General features: G+C 35.7%; 2 protein-coding genes and 1 long non-coding RNA gene across 3 annotated transcripts; 1 reads left to right on the top strand and 2 right to left on the bottom strand.

The window, feature by feature from the left end:
* Positions 1-490: 490 nt before the first annotated feature.
* LOC123711689 (chromodomain-helicase-DNA-binding protein 7-like) lies at positions 491-17378 on the bottom strand. The gene is made up of 16 exons (XM_045664391.1): positions 17108-17378; positions 15726-15931; positions 15345-15637; positions 15136-15257; positions 14909-15001; positions 8917-14767; positions 8661-8835; positions 8314-8401; positions 7709-8004; positions 7544-7633; positions 6767-6964; positions 6112-6340; positions 5583-5914; positions 5147-5293; positions 3897-4716; positions 491-3524 (listed from the first exon to the last, which is right to left on the bottom strand). Exons 2-16 carry the CDS (start codon positions 15857-15859, stop codon positions 1284-1286), a joined length of 11109 nt encoding a protein of 3702 aa, XP_045520347.1. The 5' UTR covers positions 15860-15931; positions 17108-17378; the 3' UTR covers positions 491-1283.
* Positions 17379-19724: 2346 nt separating this feature from the next.
* On the top strand, positions 19725-21245 carry LOC123712508 (WD repeat-containing protein 82). Its single transcript, XM_045665624.1, has one exon. It carries the CDS (start codon positions 19908-19910, stop codon positions 20853-20855), a length of 948 nt encoding a protein of 315 aa, XP_045521580.1. The 5' UTR covers positions 19725-19907; the 3' UTR covers positions 20856-21245.
* A 405-nt stretch (positions 21246-21650) lies between these two features.
* On the bottom strand, positions 21651-22697 carry LOC123711846. Its single transcript, XR_006754009.1, has 2 exons — positions 22537-22697; positions 21651-22168 (listed from the first exon to the last, which is right to left on the bottom strand). It is a non-coding gene; the product is annotated as an uncharacterized LOC123711846 (long non-coding RNA).
* Positions 22698-22735: the final 38 nt, after the last annotated feature.

The raw sequence follows: 22735 nt of genomic DNA, 5'->3' as shown, positions 1-22735 counted from the left end.
TCGTAAAATACAGTAGGTTTTTGAGTTTTGACTGAGAAATGGCGATAATTCCGAATAAGGAAACACCAAATTAGAATTTCTCAATTTATTACTTAATATTTGAGCAGAGGTGCTATTTGAGTGATTTGAAGATGAAATTTGAATGATATTTTTTGAAGAGATAGTTTTAAAACAACTCTGCAATACAATATATATATATATATTACGCCGTACTAAGAGTCGAAATAGGAAGGGCAATGCTCGACTCAAATCAAGGCGGCTAAAACAGTTGGCTTTTGGATCTATATTAGTAACTCAATATAGAACCCAGTACACATTCAAATATGGAAATAAAAGTTTATTTTTATTGAGAATTTATTTAATGCAACTGCATTCTTAACTATATAATAATATACAAATCACTAAAAATAAAATGAAGTGATAAAATATTTAACAACACACAAAAATAATAGAATATTTAAAACATGATGTTGAGTAGTCATTGCGATTATAGGTAGTAGTTACTTATCAAAGCAATAGTGGCCCGATTTTATCAAGCAAGAGGCAGCATAGTACTTTAAGCTTTATACTTCTCAATACTATTACGTAGTAGAGATAAATCAGGAATACTAAAATTCACTTTACTATAAAATATAAGAGATCTGTGCTTCGTAACCTCTACCAAAAGAAAAATATAGTTAATTCTACATTTCAGTTGCTTACGTTAGGTATACTACCTAAATAGAAATTAATATTATTATCCTTAGCATAAATGTAAAATACTAAATCGATAATAAATGTCAATAAGCTGAAGCACGTAAATTCTATCAAATTTTCTAATTATTTGATTATAATAATATAAATATAGATTCCTTCGAGATAGGAAAGATTTAAACTTATACCGTGGTTTACTACTAGGCTGGCCAATTAATCAAGGCAGCGCAGAAATTAAACTGATACACATTTAATTTATAAATTTCATTACAAAAAACTATTAAACTATAAATCAAATCTACTGTAGCCGAACCACACATCATACATATAATGCATATATTATATCTTGTTATTTCATAAGGTGTTTGTTTAAAAACAATCTTGAAAGCTATTCAGCTACTGTTAGAATGAAAACTTCCAATTGGTATTTCTGCGCGGCCATTGTCAATAATGCAAAAAAATAATTAAAGAAAAACAGAATTATTATTCTGTTTATGAACAAATTGTAATACCTATTTCATTACTGATTATTTAAGTAATATTTTTTTATGATTAACCAACATTTACATTTCATTTACGTTGAACTAATTTTAATTATTAGAGTCAAATGACTGTCTGGTAGAACTCGATCTGAGTTCACGTCGAGGACCCCCGATAGATTCTTCAGAAGACTTACGAGTTTTCTTTCTATTACCCTTGCGGTTATCCGAGTTATCACCGCCATTGTTAATATCCTCAGAGTGATTGTCGTCTCTTCGTTCATTTTCATATTTATTGGCTGAACAGTCAACTATTTGTTGATTACTCTCATCAATACGATTGGGACTTATGTGTAAGGATTGTGGTTTATCTTCTCTCTCTAGACCATGGCTTGCGGATGTTTCTGGGACCCGATTCAATTCAAAATCGCTAGCTTTCACACCAGTTTTAATAACTGTGGATGGTGCTATTAAATCTTCCAAATCCATTTCAGCCGCATGTGATTCAGATGGTTTATTTCTTGTGGTAGCAGTATCTTGACTTTCTTTAAGCTTTTTTGGTGTCGGTTGTAAAGCTAGATTCTCTGGTTCGGTGTTAACGTCTTCAACCACTCTTTTATTCGGTAAAGAAATGTTAGACTCCTCCGCTGCTAGTCGTGTCATATAATCTTTTGATAATTTTTCAAAAGTGTCTTTTTCGTCTTTAGCTTTCTTTGATTCAACGGAACTGACAAGGCTCGCACTGAGGGCTCCAGAAGCCATTTGTTCCAGTAACATTTTGTTGACATCAATATCTTTTTTATCACCCTTTAATAATTTTTCTTGAACCGCTGCAAATTCTGGTGGCATATGAGTACGTAACGCATCATAAGGGGTCTTTTTTTTATCTACTCTAGACAAGTCAGTGGCTGCAGCTTCATGTATGTCGGCCTCCCGCGCTCTTTTATCAAGTTTCATTGAAGCCTCAAAATTCATTGACTGTTTCGAAATCGATTCTAATAAATATGGGTCGGGAGGTAATAGTATTTGAGGCAAATTAGATGACTGTGCACGGTCTGAAACTTTCTGTTGCCGTGAAGTGGAAGTCGGTGTAACGACTGTTGAAGATCTGGGCGTGGTGGTTTTGGAACTACGTGATCCCGAGTTGCTGTTATGAAGAGTTGTACTGCTCGATGTTGCAGCTAAACTACTCCCTAAAATGCCAAGTGCATCATATGGTGAAGACATACCAGAATGCACACCAAATGGCGACAAACTATTCAATCCAAGTTGTGGATATAACATATTAGGGTTTGAAAACACAAATGGAAACTGAGAGCTTGATGATTTCGAAGAAGATGCGCTAGTGGACTCCGTCGGCTTTCTTGTTTTACTAGATTTATTATCTGCTGCATTACTACTTCCACTTACACTATTCATATCAAGCGATGGAAAGCCAGGCAATCCCAGGCCGGCTAAATTAGAAAATATATTTCCGCCAGCCATGTTACCCAATAAATTAGGCATACCACTGAAGGAATTCAATAATAACTTTGGATCAAACCCTGTAAGGTTGGATAGAGTGGCAGCAAGTGTTTTTGGATCAAATGCACTCAGACTAGACAGACTCGCCAAGAGAGCCGGGTTGAGACCGGCAAGATTTTGATTTAAATGTGTGTTTGAGAGAACACTGGCAGAAGAGGAATCGAGAGTTGGAGGTCGTCCTTTTTTCCGTTCTGGTGCAGGTGCACTTTGCATTGGGGAATGTCGCTGGCTTCGTACATCTTGAGGTAATTTGACGTGTTCTTTTATACCTTCAGTCCATTTAGAATCTATGTCGTACATTGGATTTTCGGCAATCCAATGCGCCAAATGCTTCAATTGAGGAGCTTTATGTCCCACGAGGCGTTTACCGGTCACTCTATGGACTACCGGGACGTGCTCTTCGGGCGACAAACGCGGAGCAACGCCTCTTCGTCTACTGTCAACGTTGGCTTGTTCTGCGAGCCACTTGTTTACTTTAGCCTCGTGTGAAAATGGTTTTGTTTGTATAGACTGTGTGGCTTTTGGAGTTTTACTTTGCTCCAAAGATTGCTGAAGAAACGATGATAATTCCTTCGATGAGGTGTGAGGTGATGGGACATTAGTGACTGTCACGGAGAATGGTTTCTGTGGTGGAGCCGTAGAGGTAGAGGGAGGGGCAGCGGGAGTTACAGTTACTTCGGGTAGAATGGTCGCAGTCTTAGTACGGGGAGGCTCCACCGAGCTATTTGATGTGCTTGAACTTCGCCCTTTTGCTGCAGACAGGCCGAGAACGATTTCATCAAGTTTCTTCCTCTTCTTATCCTTTCCAACAATTTGCTCAGGTGCAGGCTAGAATATTATACATAGACAATAAATTTAACATAAAAACAAGGTACAAATAAGTTACATAAAATTATTCGGTTTAAAAAAGTCAATACTACTACTACTATTACTCTCTCAGTTTGTCTCCTAGGATTTCTGGGTTTAATTCAATGGATTAATGGCAGGGCCTTAAGTGTTTACCTCAAAGAACCATACCTTGTCAAACATTTATTATTTCTCCTGAAAACTAACTGAAAAATATTAAAGACTATGCAAAAAAAAGTGGAACTTAAGATTTTATGGAGTTATCATCCGTATGTCAAAGCCATTTTTAACAATCAAGTCACAGCGTTAAGTCACTTTTCTGAATAACCGACATGGCTTCTAATCAGTACTTACCACATTCTTCCTCTTCATGAGTCTACTCAGAGTGTCGTCTAATCTGCTTCTAGGTGGTGCAGCGGATGGTGTGTCTTGTGGTGTTCTTCGGCCCATGGAGAAATCTTGAACTTCGCTGAGGTCCAACGGCGCTGACAGATCTACCGGAGCCGAAGTCGAGGGTGATGGTGGAACCGAAGGTGCCGGAGACGGAGCAACGCGTTGATGGGCGGGTGGTGGAGCCGGCGTCGACCTTCGAGAACTCGAATCACTCGAGGCATCGTCGCCTTCCCTCATCCCGATCAAACTAGTAGGAGGCGCATTTCTGTGTTCACGACTATTTGTATGTGCTGCTTGTGGTGACGATAAAAGCGCGTGCAGCTTAGCGCGTTCAGTCTCGACGTCGATAGCGATGTGTCTTTTCTGAGGTTTCGCTTCGTCAGTTGGGATTTCTTCATTTTTAGAGGTCGAAGCGGCGGGCCATTCGCAGTTTTGCACGGCATGTGCTATGTGGTGGAGACGCGTTTCCAGGGCTCTCTCCGAAAACCATTGATCTGGAGTTAGGGGCTCCTCAATTCTGCCGAGTTTTGCAAGTGTCTCTAGCTCCGATAGGGCGTCCATATCGTCCTCCTCACGTTCAGGGACGTTGGTTGTTCTCTTGCTACGTCGCAGTGAGCGCGTTTCGGCAGCATCAGTGGATACTTTTTCTTCATCGTCAGAATTTTGTCTCTGTTCACTTTTGTTGCTAGTTTTACATTTGGCGTACCATTTTCTAGCAGAATCCCCGAATGGCATTTTCGGATCACAAAATAGTTTAGTGAATGTATCTCCTAATCCATGTCTGTAAAATAATAATCTCGTTTACTTTTTCTATTCTAAAAAGACAATTTATAAACGATAACTCAATTATAAAAATTGTGCCTTCTCCCTTGAAGTATATAAACATAAATAATGGGGAAATCCTTGTTTTGCACGTATATATTTATATAGATATATATTTGGTTGGCCAAAGCCCAACATACCTATAGCTTACATAAAAGTTATTAAGTCATAAGGCCATACAATTTGTTAAGATATTAACGTAAAGTAACATAACGGAACACTGTGACGGGACCCAATCTGAATTTGAACTCAATTAGCATATATATATAATGAAGTATTTATTATTTTATGTTGGTTGGTACATACAAAGGTATATCAATGGCCAAACCAACATTTTTCACTCTCATACAGCGTGTCATAATTTCATAGGTAGTATTGAAAAAACTTACTTGCACACTCCAAGTACAAGGTATTTGTCATGAAGTGCTGGTTGCCACCACGAAGGCGTGTCTAGTGAGCGCTCGCAAAGAGAAAGTCGAGACTCTAAGGCAGGGTGCGGCGCCACTTCCTCTCGCAACACACGGAGTAGATCGATTCTAAATTCAAACAGATATTTATTAATTTTGCTTCTTGTTATAATAAATTTAAAAGCTACGAATCAATAGACTAAAAGCGGAATGAAAATCGACCTAGCGGTTATGCTTATTATTAAATTTTATTTTTTCATATGATGATTTTGATGATATACATTGTTTACAAATTTACAAAAAGCGATCATTAATTATGCCAACAACTTCAAATCCCACGACGGTCCTCTTTCCTCACATACTATTTAGTTGCATTGTAATTCGTACAAAAAGCACATAAGGAGATATTATTTTTTACCTTTCCAATGTAGCGATTGCTCTTTCTTCTCCGATGGGTTCTGCTTTCAAATCTGCTCTGGTCGGTAATTCAGCTTCTCCGACAGAAAGACCGCATTGCCTCTTGCACATAGCCATAAAGGCTTTCAAATAATCCGTAAGTGCATCATCACTTTTTGAATCCAACCTGGCCAAAGACCTAAAGCGATTCCAACGTAGGCTTTTTGTCGCAGGATCGAATTCAACGCCGTAAGAGGCAACAGTGCGTCTGAATGCCTCCTCGTCAGCTCTACTCCATCGCCATTGTGACACTTCGTCCCTAACTAATTGATCCATGCGTTCGCGTCGCTCCATCTAGCAATGTATGTCCATTAGTAAGAAGTAATGTGAAATAGAGAAGTAAAAACATAGTTTATTTTGTTATGTCAATTATCAAAGTAGATGAAAATATAATATAAATTTTTCATACAATACCTAGAATTTTAACGTTATATAAAAATAAAAAATATAAATTACACACAAATTGTAACTTTCTAGTATGTTAATCTTACCTTAGCTCTCTGCTGCAACTTGAGTTCCTCCCGTTTATAATTCCTCTGGTATGCCGTAATAAGTCTTCGTAGACGGGTATTGAGGTCCTGCATGGAAGGCCAGGGGTGAGACGAATCATCTTCGGGGCGTGGGGAAGCGGCAGGGGATGCTGCGCCGGCGCCACTTGACACTTCGTCCGTGCAATCCTCATCTCCTACGACGCTGCCCCGGACTTTCCGTTCTTCACTCCTAGAAATTACATAATTAATATACAGCCCATGTCAAAAAAATATGTAATTTAAAATAAATAAAATTCAAGAAAAATAGAAAGTTATTTTGTCGGATGTATGAACTAACATGGTTTACTTTCAAATATACGTGTAGTTAAAATCAAATGCGAAAATTATCGAACCCAACCAACAAAATTTTGTAGATACGTGTACCTATTTATATAATTTACTAGACTCGATTAAAAAAAAACTTGTGTTAAACCGTTTTAACTACAGTATTGTTACTTTTAATAACAGCATATTAGGATATGAGTGAAAGATAGGAAACCGTACTTTAGTTAAAAAGTGCAAGTATATTTAGATTTTGTAAATATATTTTTTTAAATTCTTAGACTTTGATACGAAACTGCCAAAGTGTGTCAAGAATGTTAATCTTAGAACTTACTTAATATCCGTACACTCAGCATCATCAGGCGGTCCCAATTTTTCAACAAAACAAAGTTGAGGGTCTGATCTCATAGCGAGATAGTTTTCGTATCCATGCTTGTAAGTGCCCGCTAGCAAGGAAACGTCGCATTCAGTGTCCCACCAGAGCCGAGGAGGTGCGCTATCGACTCCCCGCGGGACTCTCATACCCATAGCACTAAATATTAAAAATAACCTTATTTTAACAGTAAAAACTTTAAATGATATTTAGATGTGCGTGAGATTATGATGTGATGTAGTTATTAATTATTTATTGTTCCTAATTATTGCTAGCAGCTAAACAGCGATAAGTGGTCATTAACCTTGTCATAGAATCTTCGTCGTAATTCACAATCTTGTAGTTCAGTATTATACAGACATTTCAGAAGCGAATAATGTATTTCTTTCACACTTCGTTACCTTATATAAAAAAATACATACAAAAAACAGGTAACATAAGTAGTTAGGCAACGGGCGGCATTATCGGTAACAAGCGATTTCTTCCAGGCAACCCTAAATGGAACAATAAAAAAAGAAACACGCAAAGAGGGTAAAGTAAAGGGTAAAGCCGCCAGTTGCAAAAGGATTTGATTTAATTATGTGAATTTTTTTATATTGTAATGTAACGAAGTGTTAATAAATAAATAGATAACTATAACAAAAAAGAACACAAAATAATTATAATGTATTGTGTTTTTGCACCTTGGCCTATCAGGCAATAAAGATAAAAACATGATCAATAGGAATTTAATCAAACCTCGCATGAGTTCCGTTTTCTATTTGTGTAGCGTAGTCTCCGATCACCTCGTGCTTGATATAGTACATCATGCGTACTCTCAAAAGTACCCTATAAACAAAGGTATTATTTCTCGAATGTATCGTAGATTTCTTAATAATGTTCGTATCAATAAGAAAAACTTACTTGTTAGCATGCCTGAACAAGTGTTTTTTATAACTACTTTCCAAGTATCCTTCACAGTCATATTTTTCGTGGGAACTCCAATGATTGAGATCTTCCCACTTTTGAAGGTCATTCTGTTTAGGAATGTCTTTAAGTCTATTTTTCTTTTTAGCATTCCTGCCTCGGGGAACCGGATTGTGCAAGCCGCTGTGGTTCCTCGATATGGTTACTTCGCCATTCTCACACGGCTCTATCAAGTCCCATATAAAATTACGGATTTTTTCATCCCCTTTGTAATGTCGTAGACAGAAGAGCACCTATAATGATTAATATCGTTAAAACCTTAACTTGCTTAATACACCTTAATATTGGTGTGACGATATATTTAGTCAGAATAGTAGAATAATGTAACTCAGCGAAAGTCAAAACTTCCTCGGTATTAGCATGGCTAATCATCATGTGAAAAAAGGTATTCAATCACGTTGGCAAAAACTGGTTAAATTTATTATCTTGATAAAATAATCCAGTTACAACTAAGTGGTTTAAAGTAATTAAAAACTTTTGTTTGAGGGTATTATGTGATTTAACATAATAACAGATATCTGTTGTGATGAGTATATACTCACTATAATCCTTGCACAGTCTTCAATGACAGGTAGCGTCCAACCTTTTCTTAATTGATTCCTGTCAATAATTTCCTCCCATCTTGCCCACCTAAAATTATTGATTTACTTACTACATGTCACTGGCAGTTTGAATAAGTTGGTAAATTAAATAGAATCGAATTGAACAGTACTAAAATATTTAAAAAAAACATTGTATTATTATGTACAAATACAATGAAATGTTAACCAAGTATTAACGCAAATTAATATAGAATTCAGAAACTACTTTTTTACACTATATAGTATAAACTGAATTGTCTACCCTTATTAACAAAATACAGTTACGTTATCAGACAACATTGTTTTACCCAAATGTGAGGAGTCCTCTTTCTATTTTAAAGCATTCTGATCTTGTCCATGATCCGTAGACAACCTCTTCATCTATAGGAATGCCTTCATGTCTCGGGACATAGTCGTCACTTGCATACCGTCTGCCCTTTCGGCCAAATTTCTCCTTTTTTCGTTTACTTCTTAGACTTATACCTAAATTCAAGAAAACAGGTTTAGGTTATTAATTCGAAAACATTAATTAATCAATCGACAACAAATCAGAACAAAATTTACCATCTTCGTCATCTTCGGAATCAGGGGTCACTTCCATGTCTGACATTTCCATAGGCCCATCGTCGTGGCCATACCTCTTGATTATGGTCCTCTTTCGAGGTTCAGTGACTATTAAGTCTTCATCTTCTTTCTTTTCAGTAGTATCTATTTCAGCTTTTTTAGCCCATTTATTCCAAAAGTCAGGATCCCTTATATCAATGTCTGATCGCTGATCATTGGCAGCAAAACTGGCCTTTGAGAATGTAGAACCCTTTTCCGATTCCATTTGAATTACTTGTGTTCGTCTCGCTAAAATCATTTCGATGTCTTCTTCACAAAATTTGTCCCCGGCATTGTCTTCATCCATAACTGCGCCGTAAGCACCTTTCTTAAGTAAATCTTCAATTTCTTTTTTAGACAATTGTCTTAAACCAGTTTCTTTTCCTTGCGACGTATTCATACTTTGCAAAATGGCTTTATCTAGCCCCAACTTTAGAGATGCTTTATCGAACATTTCTCTTTCGTATGTGTTCCGGCAAAGAAGTCGATAGATTTTCACCATTTTCTGCTGACCAATTCGATGGCAACGCGCTTGAGCTTGTAAATCATTTTGTGGATTCCAATCACTATCATAAATAATGACAGTATCAGCAGCAGTTAAGTTTATTCCTAATCCGCCAGCCTTCGTGCACAATAAGAATACAAAACGGTCAGAATCCGGTTTAGAAAATCTGTCAATAGCCTCTTGCCTTAAATTGCCTCTTATACGACCATCAATGCGTTCAAAAGGATATTTTCTGTACAATAAATAGTCTTCTAAGATATCTAAACACCGTACCATCTGACTGAATATTAATACTCTGTGACCACCTGCTTTTAATTTGGGCAACAGCTTATCAACCAAAACCATTTTACCAGATGACTGAATAAGGGCTTTGTAATAGGCCTCTTTATCTTCACCATTTGCTTGTTTATAATCAAATTGAATTTGATCTTCAGCGCCATTAAGCAAGTACGGGTGAATGCAACATTTTCTAAGTTCCATCATCGTATTCATTAAGTTAGGAATGTTAGCTGCAGAGGCAATACCTTTTTGTAGAAAACTGAAGTTACGTTCCAAAATAGCCCGATAGTATTTTTTCTGGATGTTAGTTAATTCAACTTCAATTATAGTTTCTTCCTTAGGCGCTAAAGTTTTCTCGACATCTTCTTTTAATCTTCGCAACATCATAGGTTTTAACAAAGCTTGCAATTTTACGACTTCCGATTCCGATTTCAGTTGTCCGAATTCACTCAAAAATGCTTCGCTACTAGCAAATTGTGATGGCTCTAGGAAATTTAGGAGTGAAAATAACTCATTGACATTATTTTGTAATGGTGTTCCCGATAGTAGTACTCTATGTTCTAAATGCAACTGCCTTAAGCCTTCCAATAATTTACAATTTCGGTTTTTAAGTCTATGGGCTTCATCTATTACACATATTCTCCAATTAAATGATCTCAATTCTTGGAAATCAGTAACGATTATTTCAAACGTCGTAATAAGGACATTAAACTTTGTTAATTCTTTGACAGGTTCGCCATTTTCATTTTTATAAAAGAATTCATATTCTTGAATCATACTTTTGCTCTGCTGAGAACCGTGGTAAACAATAACATTCATATCTGTCCATGCTTCAAATTCTCTTTGCCAATTTGGTATAGTAGATAATGGTGCAATAATAAGGAATGGTCCACGAATACCATATTCCCACACAGAGTTAACAAATGTCAAACTTTGTATTGTTTTACCCAAACCCATTTCATCAGCTAAAATACAATTACGGTTATTGTGCCAAGAAAAGAGAAGCCAATTTAAGCCTTCAAGCTGGTAGGGTCTCAAGGTATTACCACCTTTATATAAAGGAGATTCTTTTAACTGAGTCCAATGATCAGGTGAAGGTCTTTTCTTGAATTTCCATTTTTCCTTTGGTGGTAGTTCACTAAATACTTTATATTGCAATATTTTATCGACATCTATATCTTCCTCTAGCTCCCACGTGCTATCTTCGTATTGTAAGCTTTTCCATTTGACAAGATAATGTTTCACGACTGTGCTACTGCCAGGGTCTTGATTTTCTGACATATCTAAAATTCTTTCCGCTTCAACATAGTCTGGGTTAAATGGTTCGTCATCAAATAGTTCAAAAATATTCATTTGCTGCGCTTGTTTTTGTTTAAACCGTTTGATTTTAGAAAATATTCGTTTGTCCCCCTTATAAAGCTCTTCCTCTGTTTTCCATTCACAGTGAAGGTAAGAGAAATTTCGGTACTTAACAAAATATTCCTCAACATCAACTATAATAGATTTAATGTTTTTCTCCTCCTCATTTTCAGGACTATCTTTGTCTTTTATCTCTGGATCTTGTTGCATGTTTTCAACGGTTTCCTCTTCAGATTTTGGAGTTTCCGTTTTAACTTCAACATTCACTTCACATTTATCATCTATTTTAACGTCAGGTTCATCTTTTATTAATTCACCATCAACAGGTTTATCGCTCTCTACTGGTACAACTGTTTCTAAGGTATCATCATCATTCACTTTGGGCACATGCTCAGTAACTTGAGGCTGAGGTTTTATTTCTCTTTTACCCATTCTGCTTGCTAAAACATGTTGTACTATCATAGAATCTTCATCAGTAGTGTTAACGTAAATATAATTGGGTTTTGGAGTGCCCTCTAGGCGATTAAAATCTTTTATATCAAGGTTGGAGTCATCAAAATCCCTGTCTGGCCGAGGCGCCATTACAGAGAATTCGTCATCAGATAACCTTAACATCACATCATCAGTGTATTTTTTTCGTTGCGTATTCCTTGCTGATCGTCTTTTTAAGCTATCATCACCTTCTGCCGGCGGGGAAGGTGGAGGTGTCGACGCTAAGTCATCTGGTTCGCCATCGGAATCTGGAACAATACCCCCCCTTCTTTTTCTTTTACCAGAAGGTGTCCTTCTTGCAGCCATTTTCCTGCTAGCGCCAACAGATCCCCGTTTCTTGGACATTCTTTTTTTACCTATCATAAAATCTAAATCATCATCTTTTTCAGCATCTTTTTTAGATTCAGCTTCTTCCAGCAAATCTTTTATGGCTATTTTAGAAACTGGAATATCATCAAAATCTGTAACGTTTGAATCATCTAAAGTTAAATTACTTGTGTTTTCATTTAATGTGTTTTTAATTAATGTTGTATCAGACATGCTGCTTTCAAAGTTATCTTTATCCAAAATGTCATTTCCAGTGGTTGTATCAGCTTGTATTTCTGATACACCCTTTCTCACATTACGCTTTCTTTTCGGAGCATTAGGATCTTTAGGTACTCGCTTTTTTCGTTCTTTAACAGGCTTATCACACATTTCTTTATCACCTTTTGGCTCTTTAGGTGTCCGTGGTTTTCTTTCCTTACTTTTTCTAGGACCTCTTACTTTTTTAACCTTTCCAGACTCATCAATGGAAATAATGCTACTATCCAAGTTAGATACATCTTCTACCATTTCGGGATCTATATCGATATTTCCTTGCAGACCTGTCCCAGCTGTAACGCAATCTTCTGAAACGGGTAATTGGTCCAAGGATTGTGTTAAACCGCCTGTTTTATCTTTCTTCGCTCGAGGTTTTCTAGGTTTTGTTGGGCCTTTTCCTCGACCTCGACCAGTAGTGCTAGTAACCTGAGGACTTTCAACCATTTTCGACCCATAAATAGGATTTTGCAAAATACAATTAGGACCCCCACTGCAACGATCATTAGTCTCATGCTGCTGTAGCATTGACAACCTTTCCTGTAGACACCGGACCTTTTCCTGATTTTCATTTGAAGGAAGTAGACAATATATTTCTTGTATTTGTTGCTGCAATGCTGCTCTTTCTTGGTGATGGGAAGTGGCATACATCGATTGCATAGATGGGTGTGGTGCGTTATTGGAACCCATCATAATAACATTTGGGCTGATGTTTTGGGGACCTGGAGGAATCATACTGCTTTGATTTCCAGGCATATGGGGAGGCAAATTTGCGAGAATATTTGATGCGGAAATTGGAATTCCCACTTGCACATTTGGTGGTCCGGTTGATTGGTTAGTAGTATTAATATTTCCTGATACATTATGCATGTTTGCCATAATATTAGGGCCTGCAGGTGGTGGTAGTAACGACATATTACCTGCTGCACTGTGAATGGGTATAGATGAAGTAAGTGTATTAGAAAGATTACCGAGTTGAACAGTATGATTAGATTGCACATTGGTGCCAGATTGGGTTACAGGACCACTTTGGTAACTTGCAGAAACATTGATTGGTGTATTAATTGGGGAATTATTTGAAACACTCATACCCATACTGCTTGGTAAACCTGGAGGCATCATTGTCTGAACACTAGGATAGTTACTACTTTGATATGGCTTATTTCTATCAATAGATAATGGGGAAGAATTTTCAAATTGACTGGGCATTTTATCAGTTTTGATCAATAAATGAGTAGTTGGAGTTGAATGTTGTTGTACAGTATTAGGTTTATCACTAGTAGATTCCATATTCAATAGAGCTTGTGTATTATCATTGGGATTTAATTGTTCAGTGGAAGAATCATTATGTTTTAACTGCTTAGTGTCTGCTTTTTGAGAAACATCACCTGTATTTGAGAGAGGAGAAGGTTTTACATCACTTTTATGATCATCTCCTGTTTGTATAACATTAAGTCCTACTGGTTTCAAAGTATCATTTAATTGCTTATTTTGTGTTATAATGTCTTTCCTGTCATCACTTTCATTTGCTGCCGGTGACGACATATGCGGCATCGTAACATTGGCAGTTGTCGTTTTTGCAATATTTGATGGCAATGTCACATTTAGTGGCATATTCTGTATAATATTTGACGATAAAAACATTTGAGAACTATTCATATCTTCAGGTTTTTTATCTTTTTCACCAATATTTATTTCTTCTTTAGGATCAGCATTTGGTTTTATAAACGGAATTGTTTTCGGGATTTCAGATATCGTCGACGTTTCTACGTTCTTTATATTCGTATCCGGAGAGTCTAACGGTGGTATATTACCCATTGGTAAACTAATTTTATTTTGACTCCACTGAGATGTTGAAGCAACATTATGCCCTATTGCTGGAGTAATCTGGCTACGTTGGAAAGGGTAATCGCCACTTGGAGGCAAAACCATTTGTTCAAGAGCCTGAAGTGTGTTTTGGGAAGTGTAGGACCCAGATACAGGTGGAGGGCCGGATGTAGCAGGCGTCTGTACCAAAGCGCGAGCACTATGTGGCGAAGCGCTGGGACCTTTTACAGGTGACATTACTGGACGTGGAGACACTTGAGGTTGAGATTGCGGTTGTTGCCTGGGAGATATTTGTGCACGAGGCGACATTTGTGGAGACAGTTGCGGAAAAGGTGGTCTATACTGTGGACTACCAGTCTCAAGCCCAGGTTTGACAGAACTGTATTGATTGGATACATTCACATCAAGCGGGTGCTGCACTTGATGGGATTGATAATTCATAGGGACTGAGTGATGGGAAGTACCATATGGCATTTGGGATGGGTGTCCTGGCCCAACAGAAGATGGTACTAAAGGTTGGCGAGGATGGTGGAGAGATGTGGAGGCATGATGCAAATGTGAACTGGGGTGATTTTGTAGTGCTGCACCAATTGGACCTGAGTGTGATGGCATATTCTGATGACTCTGATGTTGAGACATTGGGCCATGTCCTTGTTGAGCATGTGGTATACCATATTGGTGTGAGTTCACATCAATTTGCTGGTGATACGTAGGATGCTGGCTAATTCTTGTAGCTGATGGTGGGTGCATTTGTGTATAATTGGGATAGTTCTGGAAAAAAATTATAGCAATTAATCTGAGACAATTTTAGTCATGATAGAATATCATAACATAATCCAATAAAACTTGAATTTATAAAAAACTACATCTTAATAATAGAAACTTGGCTAATTTATAAATATATTTTTTTACCTGTTGTTGCCCATAAAGCTGCTGAGTAGTCTGTGAAAAATGTGGCTGTCTTGGAAGATATGCACTATTTTGAGGTTGCAGACCTCCTATTCCCTTCAAAAAAAAATATATATTTCAATTTACTCACATTTTAGTTGACATAATAAGAGCTCTAATACATATGTGGCTGGTAGTAGATTGATGAAAAGCAAGCCTGTGTAACAAGCATTATATAGAAATATGTTTACCTGTTGAGGAGCATATTGGTGCATTTTTTGTTGATGTTCATAACTATGTCTGTATCCAGGTGTGATTGGTGAATATCTGTTTGCTCCTGGTGCAGAAGACCAAACTCCCATGTCTCCAATGCCTGAAAATTATGTAATTTATACATATACATAAAATACTTAAGGGGTTTATTTACCAATTGTTGTTGAGCTGATGACATTACAATTACCTTGTTCAGACATGGAATACATTGGATCAGGTCCAGGGTGGTATCCTGGATAGGCATGTGATGGGTGAACATGGTGGGAAGGATGTATAGGGCCATGGGGTGGTTGAGGTAATCGTGGGCGTGGAGGGTATCCACTGTATTCATGATAGTCTGGGGTTGGGGGAACAGCACCAGGATTAGGCACAGGTTGTGAGCTATTTGGTATCCCACCCGACCCTCCACCTCCAAACGAAGCCAGCTTTTGCACTGGTCCTTCTTGAGCCACGGTGTTAGAACTGTATGGTTGTCTGTAACTGTAAAGAGCAATTGGTTGAAAATAATAAATAGGAAATTAGGTAAGCATTCCTATGTATATAGTATGGTATATCAATTTTTAGTTACCTATTCTCTGAAGTTTCTTTGTTTTCACTAGTTACACCACTTGAAGGGTTTGAAAAGTTATCAGAACCACCAAGGTCAGTAAGTTCTTCCAACATACCGCTGCCATCATCACCAAATAAGTTGTATGAGTCCATCACTCCTTAAGAGTGAATTAATATAATGTTATGTTCATGTACCCAAAGGGATTTAACAGCGCCCATTTTAATCTGAAAATTAAATATTATACAAATGTATAATGTAATATATAAATGTGAAATAGAAACTACCATTTTTTTAAATACTTAAACCAACCAAAATACTTATGGTGGTGTCCAAATGCATTGGGTTCTCACTCTATGGGGAGGTAGCAGATGATGAGGCCATGCATGGCATTTATGAAGAAGTGCTAACTGTGCTGACATGAATTCAACCACTTTTCACCTTGGTTGTTTTTATGTTTGTTTACTAGTTATTCTTACATTAATGCAAGTAAGCGCAGTTTACTTATTTTACTATATACTACTTATAAAACAAAAAATTTGCTGGTTGAAAAGAATAATGAAGAATATTTGGCTAAGTTGTAGTCTTAGTTACAATTGGTTATTGATGTTTGTAACTGTACATTATTTCACCTATATGAAAAAACTGCTTGAATTGACCCACCCTCTAATAGATTGGTGCTATTGAAGAGATGATCCCTATAATACAAAATACTCCTATTTTATTGTGTTAAGGATATAAATATGACTAAAACTGAAATAAGGCATGGCACAGTGATAAGTCTTCAGTCTAAATCTTATTTTTAAAAAAATCACATAAATAATGAAATCTACCTACCTACAGAAAATAGGTTGACCCCTTTTTAAGAAACCTTACCATTACAAGATGACACCTTCAATCACCATCAGATGCTATTGTTTATAAAACTAAGGGGAAAAGCTATACGCTTATGGTGATCAAATAACATACAGCGCTACAACTTTTCCCTTTTAGCTTTAAAACACATTTCAGTTGCAATAGAAAATAATTCCAGTAATACCACACATTTATACTGGTAAAGCTCTTATAATAATAGGATTAAACTGGACAATTTTTGTTTTTGTTATTTATAATTTAAGAATATAATACAGATTAATATCTGTACTATATTTTTAAATATAATTATAGGTTTAAAGTCTAGACAACAAGGTTAAACTATAGAAATGTACAAAATGAGAACAATAGTAAACACTTAACTTGATAAAATTTACAAGAACTAAAATGGCACAGCCATATTTAAAAGTACCTACCTAAGTCAAGAAACAATAAAACAGGTAATTACGTACAGTAATATTTCTTAATAATTCTTAAATCATAAGAAAAAGACTTAACTAGGAATAGCAAATAAAGAAATTTGTACTCACAATAAGCGCCATACAACACGAATGATCACAAAATGGATACCATACCCCAAAGCGACAGATTTAAACAATTACATAAAATGAAAGTCTAGATTAAACTTAATCAAGCACATCAATAGTACTAGATAATGAACGTAACTAATGTTAAGACTCAATTACAAGATCATGTATAATATCGCTTAGTTAGTCAAATAGCTAACACACTCAACACTACGCTCCGTCCATTTTGTTTCTTTAAAATCTTTTTAGCGTTTCAGCGTTATATCCTATAGTGAAGTCAGTCGTGTTCTCACAGAGCAAATAAAGGATGGGTATCATAAATATGGAATAGATAATTCTATGAATAAAATTAGATGTCGCGCAATCTTAATTTCAGCCCCTAAACTACGACTATTATTCAACATAATGTTTAAAAGAACGTCTAAATCAAATAAACTGCGTTAATAATTTTTAAATTTTACCATTGACTCACATCGCATATGATCTAAAATAACATAGGCTTGTTTTCAGCCCCTTCTCGATTATGATAACTATTGCTCGTCATGAACGAGGATCTACCAAATAAGCACGAGCAGTTACTAAATTTCTGTGTACGATTTGTATTCGAGTTACGAAAATATCATCATAGTTCTATTTACCAAAAGCAGTTCAGGTTTGGCCTACTCAAACGTTAAAACTACGCACACGTTACACCTGATCCAGAGAATTCGTGTTCGTGTTCGTGAAATCCTTATTCGTGTCCACAACAGGCTTAAAAAGAAGGTGTGGATTGCTAGAGTATGTTAGTACATTGTAAACTATGAGTAATCTGTTACTTTGCACTAACAGAATTCGCTCCAACCTAATTTATTTTAATATTGAGCAAAACGACATTAATATAATTGGCCAATATGTTTTTCGTACTCTCTGGACACAGATCCTCCATCAAGTTTTTGCACTCAGGTCACATACATGATTTTTTATTTAAATTGAAGTACGAACACATTGTAAAAATATGATCCGTGTGGTTAACCTTACTAATTATTGTATATTCGTTTAACAAAAAACGAAATAAAACTTGAACATGTCTATCAATTTTCTATTACAGATTCTTGGCAGAGGAATCGCACCATGGCCCATGCCACCATCCACTCGGTGAGGGCATCCTAGGGGATTTCTGGAGGGAAATCTAATTAGTCGAGGGGTATGTCGCCGAGACCATCGGGCAACACTACACTGCCATTTGTGACCCTCCATTAAACTTAAGACGTCAATATCTGTTAGATAGGTTAATTTTTAGAATTGTACAGTTCCAGAAGCATCCCCTCATTTCCAAACTAGAGTCTCTTTTTTAACCATTACCTTATCTATTAAAAAGCTTCCTGAAATTCAAACAATTACAAGCCCCAACTCATTCTTTATATGCACTACCTCATTTAGCTCTTCTTATGATTCTCTTGTTCTTTGAGATTTGCTTTTCTCTATGCATTGAAAAATCTGATTTTAATGCCAATGCAAATTTTAATAGCAATATCCATAGTAAATGGCCTAACTGGCATCAAATGTATACAGATGCATCTAAACAGTCTAATGGGTGTGTTGGTATTGGAGTGTATCACAAACAGTACAACATAGTTCAGAAAATTAAATTACCTCCAGAATCATCGGTCTTTACCGGTGAATGTTTTGGAGTATTCAAAGCTCTTGAATATGTGTTTCAAACTTAAAAAAACCGTTATATTTACTGATTCTTTTAGTGCGTTACAGAGCTTAGCAAAATTTTCACTAAAATTTAATGCATTTTTTCATGTAATATTTCAATGTAAGAGAAAGCTGTTGCACTACCAATTACAAAAGTATTTAGTTTCAGTTTGTTAGATACCTAGTCATTGTGGCATATATGGAAATGTGAAAGCTGACAGTTTGGCCAACAGTGCTACTGTGACGGGTGGGTATACGTTACACATACAAGAATTTTGGACATGATGTTGCTGCTTTGCCCGGCATATATCTCCACAAACCGTGGAATATGTGTTGGGAAGAGAGCGGCCGGATTAAGGGTCGTTTCTTGTATGCTATACAGTCTTCCGTTCCCAGGAAGCCATGGTTTGCCAAATTGTCGTTTGGAAAAATGTCACATCTGGTATAATCCGTATGCGTCTGGGACATTAACAACCTTCCAGTTCATTTGCACAAACTTTGTATCGTAACTAGTACCGCCTGTGAGTGTGGCGAGAGCTATTCTGACCTGAATCATGTTTTCTTTTCTTGTCCTAAATATGACCATTCTTCCTTATACTCTTGTTTAGTATCTCTCTCTCTGTTCCCCTTCCTACCAATATTGCTTTACTTCTTCGAGATTGTAATACCCTTGTATATAGTATTATAAGTATGTTTATTGAAAATAATAACATTAAACTATAATTTTGATTTCTTTTTTCCCCTCATTTAATTATTCAGTTTTTTTTGTAAATTTAATGCATTTTTAATCATTTATGTTACGATTAGTTTCCTTCGTTTTTTATTATTCTTACACCGTAAATAATTAAAACAGCGATTTATAAAAATCTTATACTTGACGCTGGCTAATGCACAAACCGTGCCAGAGCCAAAAGAAGAAAAAAAAAAAAAGGTGTTTCATGCCGCTAATAAAATACACATGTATGAAGTATTAATATACTGGTATAGTGTTTGTACACTTTACCATTCGGCTAACAGTGTTTTTTAAAACGTTATTATTTTAATTTTATGTATTACAACTAAATATTAAAAAAATCAAGTTAAATAATTTTATCACCCAATATTTGAAACATAAGATCCGAGAATGATAAAGTTAGTGGATCCAGTGGTTCGAAGTTTTAAAGTGGCGAAGGTGTTTCGTGAAAATACTGACAAAATAAACAGCATTGACTTTTCTCCGAGTGGTGAAACTCTTATATCGTGTAGTGAAGATGACCAGATAGTTATATATGATTGTGAAAAGGGAACCCAGATGATAACTGTAAACAGCAAAAAATATGGTGTTGATTTGATACATTTTACGCACGCAAAAAACACAGCTATACACAGTTCTACCAAAGTAGATGACACCATCAGGTATTTGTCTCTTCATGATAACAAATATATTCGATATTTTCCAGGACATACTAAAAAAGTTGTTACACTTTGCTTATCTCCAGTAGAGGATACTTTCCTTTCTGGTTCGTTAGACAAAACATTACGTCTTTGGGATTTGCGGTCTCCAAATTGCCAAGGCCTCATGCATCTTTCGGGAAGACCCGTAGCTGCTTATGATCCAGAGGGATTAATATTTGCTGCTGGTGTAAACTCAGAAAGTATAAAATTGTATGACTTGAGATCTTTTGACAAAGGTCCTTTTGTTACATTTAAATTAAATCATGAGAAAGAATGTGATTGGACAGGATTGAAATTTTCAAGAGATGGAAAAACTATGCTTATAAGTACAAATGGTTCAATAATTAGATTAGTTGATGCATATCATGGGACTCCATTGCAGACATTTACAGGGCACCTTAATAATAAAGGTATACCAATAGAAGCATCATTTAGTCCTGATTCACAATACATTTTCAGTGGTTCAACTGATGGAAGAGTTCATGTTTGGAATGCTGATACTGGATACAAAGTATGTGTTCTTAATGGAGATCATCCAGCACCCATACAATGTGTTCAATTTAACCCTAAATACATGCTTCTAGCTTCTGCATGCACCAATATGGCATTTTGGCTACCAACAATAGATGATGTTTAGTCTTAATCTTAAAATAGTCTTACAATACTAGTATTGTGATTTATAATATACCAATAATGGAGTTTTTTCAAAAGACACTATAATGTTGAACATATTGAATGCCAATCATCTTATGTCTCATTAATATTGCATATGTCAGAATAAGCTGTTGTGTTACCACAACAGGCAGTAAGAGGTTCTCAGAGGCCTCTAGAGGCAAAGAATAAGTATCTTATTTATATAAATAATCTATTTTGTGGCATACTATGTTGTGTAATTAATGTGTGAAACAGTAATTTGAAGAATCAAAATTAATTCCTCCGGCATCTGATCATTTTGGTCAGACAATAACTTTAAAGAAGTTAAATATCATATTTTAGTTTAAATTTTTATGAAAAATAAAGATTAACTGATAAATTCTTACTTTTATTTCTCCTTTATCTTAATATTTTCTAACTAAACATTTATTACATTAATTTGTATTGAAAACATTTTATTCACTATACCTACTACAGGGATGACAAGAATAATGTCACTTAAAAGCTATATTTTGTACTAAATTTAATTAACTTTTAAACAAATAAAAAATATTAATATAAAATGATTTTTAATTGCTCTTAAATTTATCAATCTTGGGCCTCATGTAAATTTAGAGAAGATTGCAGTTAGTCTGTTTTGGTGTAACTTTATCATCCAATTCTTTTGTATCAACAGGATAGAATTTAGACAAATGGGATCTTCATGCAACATAACATAAAAATAATTTAATACCTTAATTTCTCTATGTATTCAATTACAAACCAAGTAAAATAATTATAATAATTAAGACTTATTTATTCCTTAAAACATTCATCCATCTTTACAAAAGATACACAATTTAGAATATAATTATATTTTTTTGTTGTTTTTCCAAGGATCTCTGATGGGCTTCATTTTTACTTGGGAGAAATGCATTGCGCATACCCTTCAGCGGTGATATTGCTTGGTGCGGGAGGGTTATGTAGGAATCTGGTTTTGCCAATCTGCCATTGTTCATATGTGGGTTTAGCTTGCCGATTTCCACTGTCGATTTTTACAGTAGGATAGTTCACCAATAACTTTAGTTTTAAATTTAATACAATTTGGTCAGTGTAATAATTTATCTGTAATCCATTTGGTAGTTTTCTTAATACATTTCTGACTGATAAAGTTGGTTCACACGACTACAAGCAATAGAGCTTTGGATACAATGCTGTTTTAGACTTTTTCATTTCCAGCATGGAAATTAAGAAGCTCCAATGGTCCCTTTTGGATATATCTATACAAAGCCCTTCAATAAGAAAAAACAGCCAGCACTGTAAAAGTTTGTATAACAAATGAATGTAGCAATGAATGTATAAATATTTATGTTCATCAGGTAAACTTAATTTTTTTCTTCTCTGTTGTGTAATATAATAGGTTTTTCCAACAAAGGCTGTCAGTTAGATCTGCTACAGGTTCTTGAAGTCAGGAGTACTTATATATTTATTAAACCTAAAAACTAATTTCATACATATTTTAAAAATTAAATCATGTAACAAAATAAGGTCTCGAGCCAAATTGTTTCAAGTCTCACTATAAAATACAGTGTTTGTTTTAGTTATGTTAATGTAATCTAGAAATAAGAAACAAATTTTACAGCACGGTTCACTCATTCGACTTCCTAGAATTACTATCTAATCACCTGTGCGTTTAAAATTGTCCAGGTCCATTATAACAATTGAGCTTAAAATTGTCATACATCGCCTTAAGACTGAATATTATTCCACAAGCATCGAATCATTATATTCGGCGGAGTTTGTTGATTAATCATGAAACATCAACTAAATGAAATTTTGTTTGTTGCTGTCAACTGGCCAGTGTTGCCAGATGGTCTCGACGAC

The sequence above is a fragment of the Pieris brassicae genome, chromosome 7 (genome assembly GCF_905147105.1).
Source record: "Pieris brassicae chromosome 7, ilPieBrab1.1, whole genome shotgun sequence".
Lineage (NCBI taxonomy): Eukaryota > Metazoa > Arthropoda > Insecta > Lepidoptera > Pieridae > Pieris > Pieris brassicae.
The sequence above is the reverse complement of the archived record's forward strand: the minus strand, read 5'-3'. Positions and strand labels throughout refer to the sequence as shown.

What these genes read in the sequence shown, in the direction of transcription:
- LOC123711689 (XM_045664391.1), bottom strand. Translation starts at nt 15,859, where the DNA reads ATGGACTCATACAACTTATTTGGTGATGATGGCAGCGGTATGTTGGAA. An exon ending in GTATTCCATGTCTGAACAAG is followed by an intron (nt 15,258 to 15,344) that starts GTAATTGTAATG and finishes CATAATTTTCAG; the next exon opens with GCATTGGAGACATGGGAGTT. An exon ending in TTCCGAAGATGACGAAGATG is followed by an intron (nt 8,836 to 8,916) that starts GTAAATTTTGTT and finishes TCTTGAATTTAG; the next exon opens with GTATAAGTCTAAGAAGTAAA.
- LOC123712508 (XM_045665624.1), top strand. Translation starts at nt 19,908, where the DNA reads ATGATAAAGTTAGTGGATCCAGTGGTTCGAAGTTTTAAAGTGGCGAAG.